Source organism: Bufo gargarizans, chromosome 2 (genome assembly GCF_014858855.1).
Source record: "Bufo gargarizans isolate SCDJY-AF-19 chromosome 2, ASM1485885v1, whole genome shotgun sequence".
NCBI classification, from domain to species: domain Eukaryota; kingdom Metazoa; phylum Chordata; class Amphibia; order Anura; family Bufonidae; genus Bufo; species Bufo gargarizans.
This window is the reverse complement of record NC_058081.1, coordinates 595,533,322-595,548,511: the sequence shown is the minus strand read 5'-3', so window position 1 is coordinate 595,548,511 and position 15,190 is coordinate 595,533,322. Positions and strand designations below refer to the sequence as shown.

General features: G+C 41.0%; 1 protein-coding gene across 1 annotated transcript in view; it reads left to right on the top strand.

Annotated features, from left to right (window-relative positions):
• The window catches only part of C1QTNF12 (C1q and TNF related 12), a 75,676-nt gene that overhangs the window by 48,509 nt on the left and 11,977 nt on the right, over positions 1-15,190 (top strand). Inside the window, exon 6 of the mRNA XM_044278268.1 lies at positions 6,969-7,059. Within this exon, the coding sequence (XP_044134203.1) occupies positions 6,969-7,059 (91 nt within the window). The remainder of the gene's footprint in view (positions 1-6,968; positions 7,060-15,190) is intronic.

The window sequence follows — 15,190 nt, the reverse complement described above, 5'->3', positions numbered from 1 at the left end:
AAATAATGCACTAACACAATAGATGCATATATTATATATGGACTAAGCGCTTATTCTGATATGAAAAAATCTGAGAATCTCTGCCAATATATTTTGATCCAAACACATCTGTGCCCACCTACCAGCTCCAAGGTGGTCTCAGTCAGGCAGGTCCTACTCTAAACCTACTTATGCCGTTGGGAATCTTTGTTCAGGAGAGCAGATCCTGCACATATAGTGTGCGCTCCTTGTTAACTCTATGTGCACCAAGCAACCAATGAGAGGAAGAGCGCGCACAGCTACTGTATATGTATCACCTAATCAAAGTCGTCTGTTAGATAGGAGGGGCAAAATCCACAGGAATGCTACTCCCAAGATAGAAACACATGTACACTTGAAGGTGCCACTCTTTCAAGCACATAAATTCATTAAAAATGCAAGAAAAATATACAAAACATCCTGCACGATATGATAGTTACAAATTTCTTAGCAATTGTGCAAAACAAAAAACATGAAAAAATGAAATACGTTTAGTGTCACTGTAAATGTAATGAAACACAAAATACAGTTACCATATCTTTACCACAAAATGAAAGCCTTAAAAACAAAACTCAAAAATAATGGCAACATATATATATTTTTTTCTTTCTACAGCCCCCAAAACAATAGAAAAGGTATAGGATACATTTACATGTATCCCAAAATGGTGCCATGAACAATACAACTCACTCTCCTATAGTTAGATCAACAGAAAAATAAAAACGTTATGGCTATTGAAATGTAAAGATAAAAAAAAAACGCTGCAGCCGTATCTCCTGCAGTACTATGAAGTCCTCACACATAATATCCTAATATTTGGATCTTAATAAACTAATTCATTTTATTTACTTATTTTATGCACTTATATAGCGCTACTATATTCCGCAGCGCTTTACAGACATTAGCATCCAACTGTCCCCAATGGGGCTCACAAGCTAAGGTCCCTATCAGTATGGAATAGAAAAAGTGTATCCAGCACCCTAGATACTTGAGTGAAGGTTTCTGTATTTCCAGCAGTGAGTATTACAGTATTAATAAAACAAGTCCTCGTCACATCCCGCTTTAGTCTACGCGTTTTGAACAAACAATGTTCTTACTCATGACTAATGTCATAAGTAAGAACATTGTTTGTTCCAAATGCGCAGACTAAAGCGGGATGTGACGAGGACGTGCTTTATTAATACTGTAATACTCACTGCTGGAAATACAGAAACCTTCACTCAAGTATCTATGGTGCTGGATCCACTTTTTCTATTACAAGCTTTGATGTCTGACTAACAATTTCTGTGCACCAAGGGGTAAACATTAGGATAACAACTACAGGTGAGCTGGATTCCTTTGTTATACATCCCTATCAGTATGTCTTTGGAGTGTGGGAGGAAACCTGCGCAAACACGGGGAGAACATACAAACTCCATGCAGATGTCCTTGGTCGGATTCGAACCTAGGACCCCAGCGCTAACCACTGAGCCACCGTGCTGCCACACCTTGCTAAAACAGTATTGTGTATGGCGTCTGCATTCAGAAAGCGTGGACCCAGGCTACTTTCACACTAGCGTTTTTGTTGGATCTGGCAGGGTTTAGCAAAAACGCTTCCGTTACTGATAATACAACCCTCTGCATCCGTTATGAACGGATCCGGTTGTATTATCTTTAACATACCCAAGACGGATCCGTCATGAACTCTACTGAAAGTCAATGGGGGACGGATCTGTTTTCTATTGTGTCAGATTGTGTCAGAGAAAACGGATCCGTCCAGATTGACTTGCATTAGGTATATGCCGGATCCGTCTTGCTCCACATCACAGGTGTATGAGAACGGAACGGAAGTCATTTTGGAGCACTCCATTCTGTTCAGTTATATTTTGTCCCCATTGACAATGAATGGGGAAAAAACTGAAGCATTTTTTTCTTCCGGTATTAAGACCCTATGTCGGATCTCAATACCGGAAAGTATTAACGCTAGTGTGAAAGTAGCCTTAGAACATAAAAATGATGTAAAGTAATCTCTAATAATTCCTTAAATGCTTAAAGGGATTTTCCAGACTTTGAATATTGATAACTATCCTCAGGATAGGTCATCAATGTCAGATCGGCAGGGGTCCGACACCTGGGACCCCGTTGATTAGCTACAGTATTTTGAGAAGGCAGCGTCCCTCCTGCGAGCGCAGTTGCCTTCTTGCAGCTTACCAAGCACATTGCCGTACATTGTATAGCGGCAGTGCTTGGTATCCTACTCAGCCCCATTCACTAGAGTGAGGTTGAGCTGCTCCTAGGCCACGTGACCGATGAACATGACGTCACATAGCCTAGGTAAAGCAGAATGAAGGCCACGGCACTCACAGGAGCACTGCTGCCTTCTCAAACAGCTGATCGGCGGGGGTCCTGGATGTTGGACCCCCATGACCAGATACTGATTACCTATCCAGAGGTCATCAAAATCAGTAAGGCCTTTTGCTCACGACCGTATGGCTTTTTCTGTGTTTTGCACTCCGTTTTAAACAGATCCGACTTTTGTTTCAGAAGTTTTTCCGTCACCATTCCTCTTCTGTTCCGTTCCGAATTAGTTTCCGTTTTTTGCGGATCGCAAACAGAAATGGAAGCATGGCGTATACAGTATACAGTAATTACATAGAAAAATTGGGCTGGGAATAAAATTTTCAATAGATGGTTCAGAAAAAACAGAACGGATAAGGAAGACATACGGATGCATTCCGTATCCGTTCCGTTTATTTTTTTCTACAGCCCCATTCACTTAAATGGAGCCACGAAACGTGATTTGCGGGCAATAATAGGACAGAGTCTATCTTTAATCGGAACGGAAAAACGGAAATACGGAATGCATACGGAGTACATTCCGCTTTTTTTGCGGACCCATTGAAATTAATGGTTTAGTATACGGAACGCAAAAAACGGAACGTAAACGAAAAAAATAACACGTTTGTATGCAAGAGGCCTTAGAGTCTTACACGACTGATGCCAGGCAGTAAATGAGTGCCAACTGATGATATACAAGTTAATTAGCTCTCGTTTAAACTGCATGAGCAGATGCAAGGTTAAAGCAGGACAGACAATTGTAATGGCGCTCATTTGTACTCCGTATTAGTGTTGAGCGTGAATATTCGAATTGCGAATATTTTTCTCGAATATCGCGATTTTGAGATTTCGAGAATATTTAGAATATAGTGCTATATATTCGCGAAATAGAATATTCGTTTTTTTTTTGTTTTTTTTTATGCTCCATTCAGTGCCCGTTGCCGTGCTCATGGAGCGTCCCCATCACCATGGGGACGCTCCATATACTAGAATGTACTGTCGGATTAGAGAATTACGTTGAAATCACCATGCGATTATTTCGTGTTATATTAATCGCATCGCAATTTCAGCTTCGCACTGCTATATTCCATATATGTGTATTTTACGAAATTTCATACTATTGCTCTAACTTCGTCTTTTAGAATATTACGAATATTCTAAAAGACGAAGTTAGAGCAATATTACAAAATTTCGTAAAATACACATATATATTGTAATTTAGCTAATATAGTGCTATAATCATTTTTTTTTCTCTAATTTTTTTTCCCTCTTCTGAACTTAAGTTTTGTAAAATATGTACACTGTTAAAAAAAAATTATATAGCAGTATATTAGCTAAATTACAATATATATGTGTATTTTACGAAATTTCGTAATATTGCTCTAACTTCGTCTTTTAGAATATTCGTAATATTCTAAAAGACGAAGTTAGAGCAATAGTACGAAATTTCGTAAAATACACATATATGGAATATAGCAGTGCGAAGCTGAAATTGCGATGCGATTAATATAACACGAAATAATCGCATGGTGATTTCTACTTAGTACTGCTATATAGAACACACAGAGAGAATGCACCAAACAGATATAACACTGACTATGCTGGCAAGACATAAGTAAAGGTATTAAAAGCTGAGACTTTTGCCAATATGTTCCAGTCATGGAGATATCGGAGCCCATCATGCACCACGTCACGGTTCTCAGCATGGCAAGGGGTCCTAACCCCTACTCTGACTATGGTGTGAACACGGTCTGGGGATGATATAATTCAGCTCACAGCCAAGCTCCCCACAATTGCCCAGCATGAATACTGCGGTAGTACAATGTGAATGAAGCCAGGCCGCGAGCCACACCCACACCAGACCATGTGATGGAGGCTACCAGGTGCAAAAAAGTGTTAGAGTGCCAAGTAAAGGCAAACGCACTCAAATCTAGCAAGGCAGAAAATGAAAAACAAAAAAAAAAATGTGGCAATTCTGGAGGAGCTGCTCAGCCCATGACACTGTAGCGTGTCTTTTGTTAGGGGAGCAGCCCGACCGCATGTGGACCGCAGTAATCGACTAACCCCAGCAAAATATGCATACAATGGAGGATATCGACGCGGTCCACATGCACCACAAGAGCAAACTACACAGAATGTAGCAATCATATAGAACACACAGAGAGAATGCACCAAACAGATATAACACTGACTATGCTGGCAAGACATAAGTAAAGGTATTAAAAGCTGAGACTTTTGCCAATATGTTCCAGTCATGGAGATATCGGAGCCCACATGCACCACGTCACGGTTCTCAGCATGGCAAGGGGTCCTAACCACTACTCTGACTATGGTGTGAACACGGTCTGGGGATGATATAATTCAGCTCACAGCTGAATTTTTTTGTTTTTCATTTTCTGTCTTGCTAGATTTGAGTGTGTTTGCCTTTACTTGGCACTCTAACACTTTTTTGCACCTGGTAACCTCCATCACATGGTCTGGTGTGGGTGTGGCTCGCGGCCTGGCTTCATCCACATTGTACAACCGCAGTATTCATGCTGGGCAATTGTGGGGAGCTTGGCTGTGAGCTGAATTATATCATCCCCAGACCGTGTTCACACCATAGTCAGAATAGTGGTTAGGACCCCTTGCCATGCTGAGAACCGTGACGTGGTGCATGTGGGCTCCGATATCTCCATGACTGGAACATATTGGCAAAAGTCTCAGCTTTTAATACCTTTACTTATGTCTTGCCAGCATAGTCAGTGTTATATCTGTTTGGTGCATTCTCTCTGTGTGTTCTATATGATTGCTACATTCTGTGTAGTTTGCTCTTGTGGTGCATGTGGACCGCGTCGATATCCTCCATTGTATGCATATTTTGCTGGGGTTAGTCGATTACTGCGGTCCACATGCGGTCGGGCTGCTCCCCTAACAAAAGACACGCTACAGTGTCATGGGCTGAGCAGCTCCTCCAGAATTGCCACAATTTTTTATTTTATTTTTTTGTTTTTCATTTTCTGTCTTGTTAGTACTGCTATAGTCCATCAGTTGAAATCGCCATGCATATAACTCGAAGTATAGTACTGCTATATTCCATATTCGCCGAATATGGACTATAGCAGTACTAAGTAGAAATCACCATGCGATTTATTTCGAGTTATATTCATCGCATCGCAATTTCAGCTTCACACTGCTATATTCCATATATGTGTATTTTACGAAATTTCCTACTATTGCTCTAACTTCGTCTTTTAGAATATTACGAATATTCTAAAAGACGAAGTTAGAGCAATATTACGAAATTTCGTAAAATACACATATATATTGTAATTTAGCTAATATACTGCTATATTAACTTTTTTTACAGTGTACATATTTTACAAAGCTTAAGTTCAGAAGAGGGAAAAAAAATGAAAGAAAAAAAATGATTATAGCACTATATTAGCTAAATTACAATATATATGTGTATTTTACGAAATTTCGTAATATTGCTCTAACTTCGTCTTTTAGAATATTCGTAATATTCTAAAAGACGAAGTTAGAGCAATAGTACGAAATTTCATAAAATACCATTGCCTTATATTATTATACTAGAAAAATCGCAACACGCGATTAAAATAATTGCATATTATTCGCGGAAAAATTAAATAATTACGAATATTCGATTTCGACGAATATAACACGAATATTCACTCGAATATTCGCGATATATCGCGAAATCGAATATGGCACCTCTCGCTCATCACTACTCCGTATACTTTGCTTATTGCCAGCAGCACATCCCCTGTACTGCCAGTGATTGACATCTTTGGGGCCAGTGTCGGATTGGCCCACCAGAGTACCAGAGGATCATCCAGTGAGCCCAGGCTTCTATACTAAAGATCCCATTTAGAGCTGCCTTTGGAACCAGTCACTCTCCACTAGGGTCTAGTTATTTGATTCAAATCCTATTAGAGTTTATTGATGATTTAGGAGTTGGGCCTCGACAATAATTTTCTCTGGTGGGCCCCAAGGAACCCCAGTCTGACACTGGTTGAGGCCACATCAAAGATGCGAACACCCCACAAATGAGTGTTTTCCTAGTTTCTCAGGTGATCTGCAGCACTCTGCTATTTTCAGAAGTCCCACTAATGGAGAGCGCACCACGCCAGCGTGGCCACCACTCCGTTCACTTCTGTAGGACTGTCGGACATAGCTGAGCTAGTCCTCGGCTATTTTAGGCAGTCCTATAGAAATGAATGGAGGGCGGCCGTCCATGCGCAGTTGCTCTCCACTCACTTTGGGGGTCCCATTCTGAAGATAGGTGCGAGCGCCACCTCTGGAATTTGCATCTGACATTGGTGGCATATCCTAGCAATATGCCATCAAGTTCTAAGATGAGACAACCCCGTTTACAAAGTATCTAAAATGTGTTTTTTTTATACCAGACAAAACCTTTAATATTGTGCTTTGGATGTATAAATTTAGAGAACTTTTTTTGCCAGATCTATCAAGTGTCATCTGAGTAGCAGTTGGAGATGATTACTCAGGATTATTTTTTATCCTAAAAACAGTCATCTGATTGCATATTCTCAGAATAATACTTTGGTTCTACTGTATTACATGCAGAAGTACTGCTTTTACTAAGCTGTGTCCTTCAATGTTGATTGTAGATCACAGTGAGATGAAGAACAAAGGACAGTTACGTCCACGGGACAGTATCCGCGTCCTGATATGTATTGAGTCCCTCTGTCACGGATATACGTGAGTATAGTGTAACTATTGTCAAAGCATTTTAGGTATTTGGGTTAAATACATTGAGATAGTAAAAGGGGTCTGTTTTTTGGGGGGGGAAATAGCACCATATTGTCCCTGTGTCTGGAAAGAGAGGGAGCAGCAGCTGCAGAAGGAGCAGATCCTCTAGGTGTAACAACAACGCCCCTGTTGCTCCTAGAGGCTAATTTGCATATATTAAAATCAATGCAGACACATATGAACATGGGACCAACACAGATGTCTTCTGCTGCCAAGCGCACATGTAACAGGTCAGACAGTGTCATAGGGACAAATCTGCTGACAGATAAGAAATTTAACGCATAAATTGACCTGCGTTGCACATTGCAAAGGGAATCTGTCCCCAGTGACCTCCCTACCAAACTCTTTGCATAGACACATAGCTGTGGTTCACCTGATTAAAACACTGTTTTTCTTGATCCGAGGCTCCCTTCCCGCGTTATGATACTTTTTCTTAATATGCAAATGAGGCCTTTGGTGCAACGAGGGTGTCAACATTACTCTTTGCACCCAAACTCTGCTCCTTTCTGTGGCTAGCCCCTTCCTCACTGCTTTGATTGACAGGGTGAGATAGTGGCAAAGCAGCGAGGGAGAGGATGGCCACAGAAAGGAGTACAACAGTGATGGCCTCATTTCACCAAAGGCCTAATTTGCATATTAAGAAAAGGTATGATAACTCAGGAATGAAGCCTTGGATCAACAAAAGAAAAACTGTGTTTTAATCAGGTGAACTACAACTGTTTGTGGTTTGATAGGAAGGTTGCAGTGACAGATTCCCTTTAAATCTACAGCATGTTAATATATAATACACAAAAATACACACCTCCGCTCAGGCCTATGTATAAAGACAGAGCATGGATTAACTGGAGCACGGATTAGTAAGTATGAAAAGAAAATCCAGCACATGGTGTCTCCATTCAATATCCAGTGTTTAACTAAGTCCAAATTAAAAACAGTATACCATAAGCAAAAGACTACAGGAAAGGTCTATGCGTTTCGAACGGTTAGTTCTATCTTAATCATGACCTTCTGTAACTGCAAACAAGCATACCTGATATTTAAAAGCAAAAATAATCACTTAGAAGCCAATGAGGTCTCCTTCTGTCCATTGTGTCTATGGCCCATATTAAAAACAGCTCAGGCAAGATGACAGCCCCCATAATAGTGTTCAGGAATTAGAATGAAAAAATCTGCAATCAGAAAACAAAAACAGATTAGACAAAAAGGATATTTGTCACCATCTGGTTTTAACTGGTATAAAAAGTTTTGGTAACACATTTAATTTAAAGAACAGGGATCTATTATAGTCAAAGGTTTTGTATCATGGCACAAACAAAGGAGATTTCTGAGGACCTCAGAAGAAGAGTTGTTGATGCTCATCAGGCTGAAAAAGGGTTGCAAAACCATCTCTAAAGAATTTGGACTCCACCAATGCACAAACTATGTACAAATGGAGGAAATTCAAGACAAAATTTACACCAAGATCAAGGTCACAAAGGAACCCAAGGTAACCTCTAACCTGTGCAGTTTCCTAAAAAATCACCTGACCAAGCCAGAAGACTACTGGAACAATGTATTATGGATGGTTGAGACCAAAATACAACTTTTGGTTTTTAACGAGAAGCGTTATGTTTGGAGAAATTAAAACTTCCTCCCATCTATGAAACATGGTGGTGGTAGTATCATGGTTTGGGCCACTTTTTCAGGACAGGTTGCCATCATTGATGCAATAATAAAGTTTGAATTATACCAGCAAATTCTAAAGGAAAATGTCAGGACATCTGTTCATGAGCTGAATCTCAAGAGAATTTGGGTCATGCAGCAAGAAAATCAAACCTAAGCTCACAAGTCCTTCTACCAAAAAAGGTAAAGAAGAATAAAGTTAAAATCCTTAACCCTATAGAAATGTTGTGGAAGGACCTGAAGCCAGCCGTTCATGGGAGGAAACCCACTAACACAAGACAGGTGAAGCTGTTTTGTGTGGAGGAATGGGTGATGTGCAGGACTAATCAATATTTAATTTCAATTAAGAACATGCCCCTAAAACATACATAAAATATGGTACATCAATAAGTATGTCCCAATCAATTGCAATGCACACTCAGTTTCAGGATGTTATATACTCTATCCGCCGAATGGCTATATATAGCAATGTAAACTATTGTCCACAATCAGCAATGCTGTCCCAATGGATTCCAGCAAAAGTCCAGCAACTACAAGCTTGTGATAATAATGTCCCGCAAGTAGGTAGAGCAGATGTATGTGTTTGCATCCACTGACAGCCGAACTATTAATCGGCCTATTCACTCCAGTGCACTTCCAATATAATGCCCGCAGTCAGGAGCTCGCAGTCAAGAACTTGAAAAATGCTTTAGTACAACAAAGTTTGTGCTCCAAAACGAGCCCGGTCTTACCCTTCACCGCTGTTGTAGCGTTGTTCCAGGAGGCCGCACACCCGCAGCGTCCCACGTGGTTATTACCACTATCCCATTGAGTGTTGTCCTTTGAAGTGTGCCCCCCCACACCTGTTTTTTCTAGACAAATCTTTACATTTGGTCCTAAGGGTGGGACTAGGGGGTGTGCACCTTATCCATATAGGAAGAGGGTGAGCCACCGTTTTCTTTATATTCTCACTAATCAATATTTACCAGAAAAGTTTGGTTGCAGTTAGGGCTCATGCACACGACCGTATGTATTTTACGGTCCGCAAAAAACTGATCCTCAAAAAATATGGATGACATCCGTGTGCATTCCGTATTTTGTGGAATGGAACAGCTGGCCTTTCTTAGAACTGCACTATCCTTGTCCGTAATGCGGACAATAATAGGACATGTTCTATTTTTTGGCGGAACGGAAATACGGACATACGGAAACGGAATGCACGTGGATTAACTTCCGTTTTTTTCACGGACGCATTGAAGTGAATGCTTCTGCATACGGTCCGCAAAAAAACAAAAACGGACACGGAAAAAAATTAAAAAAACGTTTGTGTGCATGAGCCCTTATCGCTGCAGAAGGAGGTCACACCAGATACTAAAAGCAAAGGTTCACATACTTTTTTTTGTAGTTTTAGGTCAAATTTATGCAGAGATACAGAAACTCTGAAGGGTTCACAAACTTTCAAGCACCACTGTATCCTGAATTATATTTAGTTTTGAGCTGCGTTCACAATTCTTGAGGCTTCAGATCTGAAATCTCCCGGCGTGTTCATTGTCAGCACACAGCTGTTTTGGAGATTGTAACAGCTCTGAGAATTGAGGTTTTTACACCAGCCACTGGACAGTAATTTAATGTAGGAAAAAGTAATGAACCCAATGCATCATATGAGCTCAGCTAAGCCGTTAGATCGAGTCTGACTACACGCATGTTGACTGTTTCCAATGACAGAGACAATAGTTAATAGAGCTCTGAGCTATAGTGAAGACTATCATTTAGAATCAGTGCAAGATAAGTAAAATGTCACACCTTTGCAGAGTTACTTAATGATTAGTAAACTAAATTTGTACATATGGAATTCACCTAGCGCGGTTATATAATTTTCTGTAGAGAATGCAGAAAGAAATTCTTGATTTACTTGCTAATTATTTATAAAGTGCTGGTCAGTCTATTGTATGCAAGAAATGTCATCCTATGATGATCCAAGGAGTGTGATTTGGAAATCTTAGAAGTTTCTACGACGTTGGAACATCACATTCATTGCTTTTTGTTGAAGTGTTTTTACAGAAATTTTGGCATTCTTTCAGACATTTTTATGAGAATGCACTCAATTAAAGCAAGCATCTTATTCTAGATCGGTTCTGACATCTGCTGAAGGCTTCTGCCTCTCCCATTAGAGTAGAAAGTGTTAAAACACATTAGAGCAAGAAAAGGTTTTCCCTTCTAATTCATATAACTGTAGCTTATAATAAAAGCTCAGAATAATTGTAGCAAAGTGAATTTACAGGAAGGTCTGAAAAAATGAAAAATATGATTACGTGCCAAATGTCTTTTCAACGTATCACCATATTTACCTTCCCCAAATCACCCCCTCAGGTCCTGCCCCTCCTCCTGTTCCTTGGCAGGTACACCAAGACAGAATCAGGTTTTGCACTTGTAATGCTAGAGACCTTCTGTCGTCAGTGTGATCTCATGCCCCAGCAATGTTCCATTTGCGTCCTCTTCTGCCCACCAGCCTGGCACTTGTTATTTCCCAGCAGAGTTTGCTCCTCGGCATCATTTTCCAGTAAACTGTCTTTTTTATTGTTATGAAAGGTCTAGCTGATATTGTGTCTCAGGAGGAATGGAATTGTCAAGGAGCTGGAAAAGCGCCTTACACTTCACAAAGAACCTTCCCTGTGCTCCAGCACTTACTAATGAAGGCGAAAGGAATTCTGAGGACAAAACGTCTAAAACGTGGAATATTCCCTTGTGAATACCTACCCTTAGGGGCTTCACATAGTCTTAGAAATATTCTAATCATGTTATGTAACATAAAAAAAGTAACTTATTTGGGTGTAATCAAGCAGGACTGAGCTGATCCATCAAAGTACCAAAGGACCCTTCGGTAGTCAAGGTTTTGGGCCTCAAAGGTCCAGCAGAGGACAATCCTGTTTTGAGCTGACTTTGAAGCCAAGCACTTGCCACTAGCGTCTAGTTTATATGGGACGAGCCATAAAGAAGCTCTAAGCCAGAAGAATAGTTTCCTCAAGTGGGTGCAAGGAATTCCAATCTGACACTGTACACATGTGGAAAAGAATATTTAAGTGGGTCCAATAGCGGTCCAATAGAGGACTGACCATTGCGCCTAGACTGATTGGGCATCTAAGAGAATCCAGCTTAGCCCCTAAGTGGTCCACAGAGCTCATCTCCACCACCAAAACTACCCTTACCCTAAACCTAACCCTATCATACTAAAGAGACCACACAGAATACCTAGAAAACCTTCCACAGCTCCCCAAAACACAACACTTTCCTAAATGCTATCTTAGAGTCATGTGACAGAAACCTCTCAGAAGCCCATATACTCTAGGCATTCCCATGAACTGACTCCTAAACCACTTAAGAGGGGCCTAAATAGCATGCAGCTCCAAATCTTCCTTCCGAAACTACTGTATATCTGCTAGACGCCCTACTGTTAATAGATCCGACTCCATGACAGATTAGCCCCAAACAGCTCGAGTAGTTGACACCTGTAAACTGGTATGCGACTGTAATAAATCTGGAATCTGATAATACTATTGTAAATATGCAAGATCTACTAGATGATGTAACAATTGAAGCTCTGTGACACCGGATATCATCTTACTGTAATGCCTTCAGTTTCCAGTATCTTGGTAAATCTAATACCACATGACGGGAACAACGAACCTTGACAATAAAAGAATCGTCCATCCAGTGAAAGGCTAAAAGCACAAAGAATAGTCCACAACTGAACCTTAACTCATAATGACATAAGATTAATGTATTGCCAGCTTAGAATGGCCTGACTCCTGACTGCTTCCCATTTGGGAAGGTCCACACTAAGGAACCAGCGAGCGAGCTGGGCTATGCTGTTACACATGTGGAACCTGCATCTATGTGCCATAAACAATTGCGATGGGAATATCCCTTTAATTAATAAATTAATAAAGGCATTGTCTTGCTTAGAAAACTCATTTTTACGTGCCCTATTATGTCAGCACAGTGGGTCCGATGTCTAGGATTTTCATCTCTTGTCCAGAGTGAAAAGCTCTTACAGAGACCATCTTGTGATCTGGAGGACTTGTCTAGTCCGGCATCACACTAAGGGCTCATTCAGACGGCCGTATAATGTCCGCAAAAATGCGGATCAGTTTTTTTGCGAACAGTTCAGTATGTCCGCAAAAAAACGGACCGCATTCCGTTTTTTTGCTGATTCATAGACTTCAATAGAGCCATGTCTTGATTTTCACTGACAAGTATAGGACATGTTTAATTTTTTTGCTGAGCTGTGCAATGGAAGAAAAGGCCCCCCCCCCTAGAAGCGAATGGGACAGCATCTAATCCGCAAAAAAACTGATCCGCATTTTTGCGGACAGCATACGGTCGTCTGAATGAGCCCTTAGTCTATTGATTTGAATGAGTATTATGTAGTGTTTAATTTCCCCTGTGTTGACGCTGTAGGGAAATTGAATACTTACTTCCAGGTTCTCTCCTAGATTAGAGCTGATTGTGGAAGGCCTCCACAGAGGGACACTTTGTGATTATCTTATTGTCAAGGAACCCCTCAAACAAGTAGGGATTCTTCCAAGCGGTGAACCCTTTTAAGATACGGTGCTATCACACTGTAGGAGACTTAAAGGGGTTGTCCTGCCTTGGAGCCAACAACCCCTTTGGTCCGAACACTGTGCCCCTGAAGAAAAAATATAATATACAAATAAAAATAAAAAGGATTTTTACTGCACACCTCGCCTGATAGATCCAGCCCAGCAGCGCCATAAGGATAAAAGGTTCCAGCATCTTCTTTTTAACCTACCTGAAGAAAAAAAAGGAAGACTCACCTGTCATGGTCCCGCCACTGCTCTGTTCACAGCCGCTTCCAGTCCCATGACTGCTGTGGCCAATCACAGGCCTCAGCGGTCACAGAAGCTTTAACGGTACATAACTGATGTGACATAGCGTCGAAGCCGTGTGATTGGCTGCAGGGATCATGAGACCATGAAAATCCTGTGTGGACCAGAACAAGCAGTGGTCGGACCACGGACAAGTGAGTCTTCCTTTTTTATTAGTCTGGACCAAAGGGTTTTATCGGACTCAAGGTCGGACAAACCCTTTAAAAGGTATACCCATTATTTATGAACAGTAATAGAAAATTCCTTTAAAAATCTAAATCGGCAAAAAACAAAAAAAAACAACCCAAATCAATTCATTTCTTAAAGGCTTTATCCCAGGAACTGTTTTTATCACCTATCCACAGGACCCCTAGAGATCCCAAGAACAGAGGGTCCCTATGTTCCCACTCTGAATGAAACAGTAGTGGCATGTTGCTTCACTGCTTCATTCACCTCAATGAGACTGACATACACAGTGCTCCGTCAGTCCGGTAGAAGTCAGTGGAGCAGTGGAACTGACATGGGCACCACTGCTCCATTTAAAGAGGGGCTGGGGAGCCTCTGTTCTGAGGAATGTTAAGGACCCTAGTAATTTGACCCACCGGTGATCTGACAATTATCATCATGAATAATATTGTCTATGTAGTTGGCCAATTCGAGGTATGTAAGCCCTGCCCCAGTAATGCCCAATTTCTGTCCCAGGAATGGCCATTTGTGGGTGCAGCTTCCATAAACCCCATCCACGTTCAGGTTGGAATAGCCTAAATTTACTGAAGCTGTGTCTGAAAATTAGGGACAGTCCCTGCAAATTCAGCATTGATGGTAACTAGGTGACTGACGGCATTTTTAGTCCATTGCAGTCAGCCCATAGATGAAGAATGGGATGTGACTCAAATTTTAAATGCATTTTTATTAGAAAGTGACTGATTTTGTGTTTTATCAACATATTAAACTGCTTGATAGTGACAAGATGCTTCACGATGCGAATTGGCTTTCCGATTCCATTCGGGTCTGAATAAATTTGATCTGAATTAAAAGTGCCCTGATTGGGGAAAAAAAAACTTTTTGAAGAATTTGTGTCAAATTTCCAAATTTTAGAATAGATCACTCATCTGTAGTCTTGCTCCTGCTGCACTCCAGATGACCGCCATATGGAAGCTATGCAAATCTTGCATGCAGACATCGACCCTATGTAACAAGGCCTTCATCTTATTGGACACTGCTTTCTTTATTGTACTTTGCAGACTATTGGAGTTTTGTAGGAATACTAATACTTTCCTAGCAGTTGTTGCCAACGAGCAGCTTGTCCCTGCCTCTGCACATTTCACAGTTAATATTTGGTGGTGGGGGAGTGGACACTGTGTCATCATCCTGGAAGAATCTCAGGCAGAGGGATGCATGTCAAGGCTAGCTCTCGCCTGGCACCAAGTACTGCACACCGCTAGCATGCTGGCGATGTCAGCCTTATGTGTGTACTGCAGTCATTCACATCTTTCACAGCCTCAGGGAACTTAGAGGCAGAGACTGGAAATGACTGAACTTTACTCTTTCCG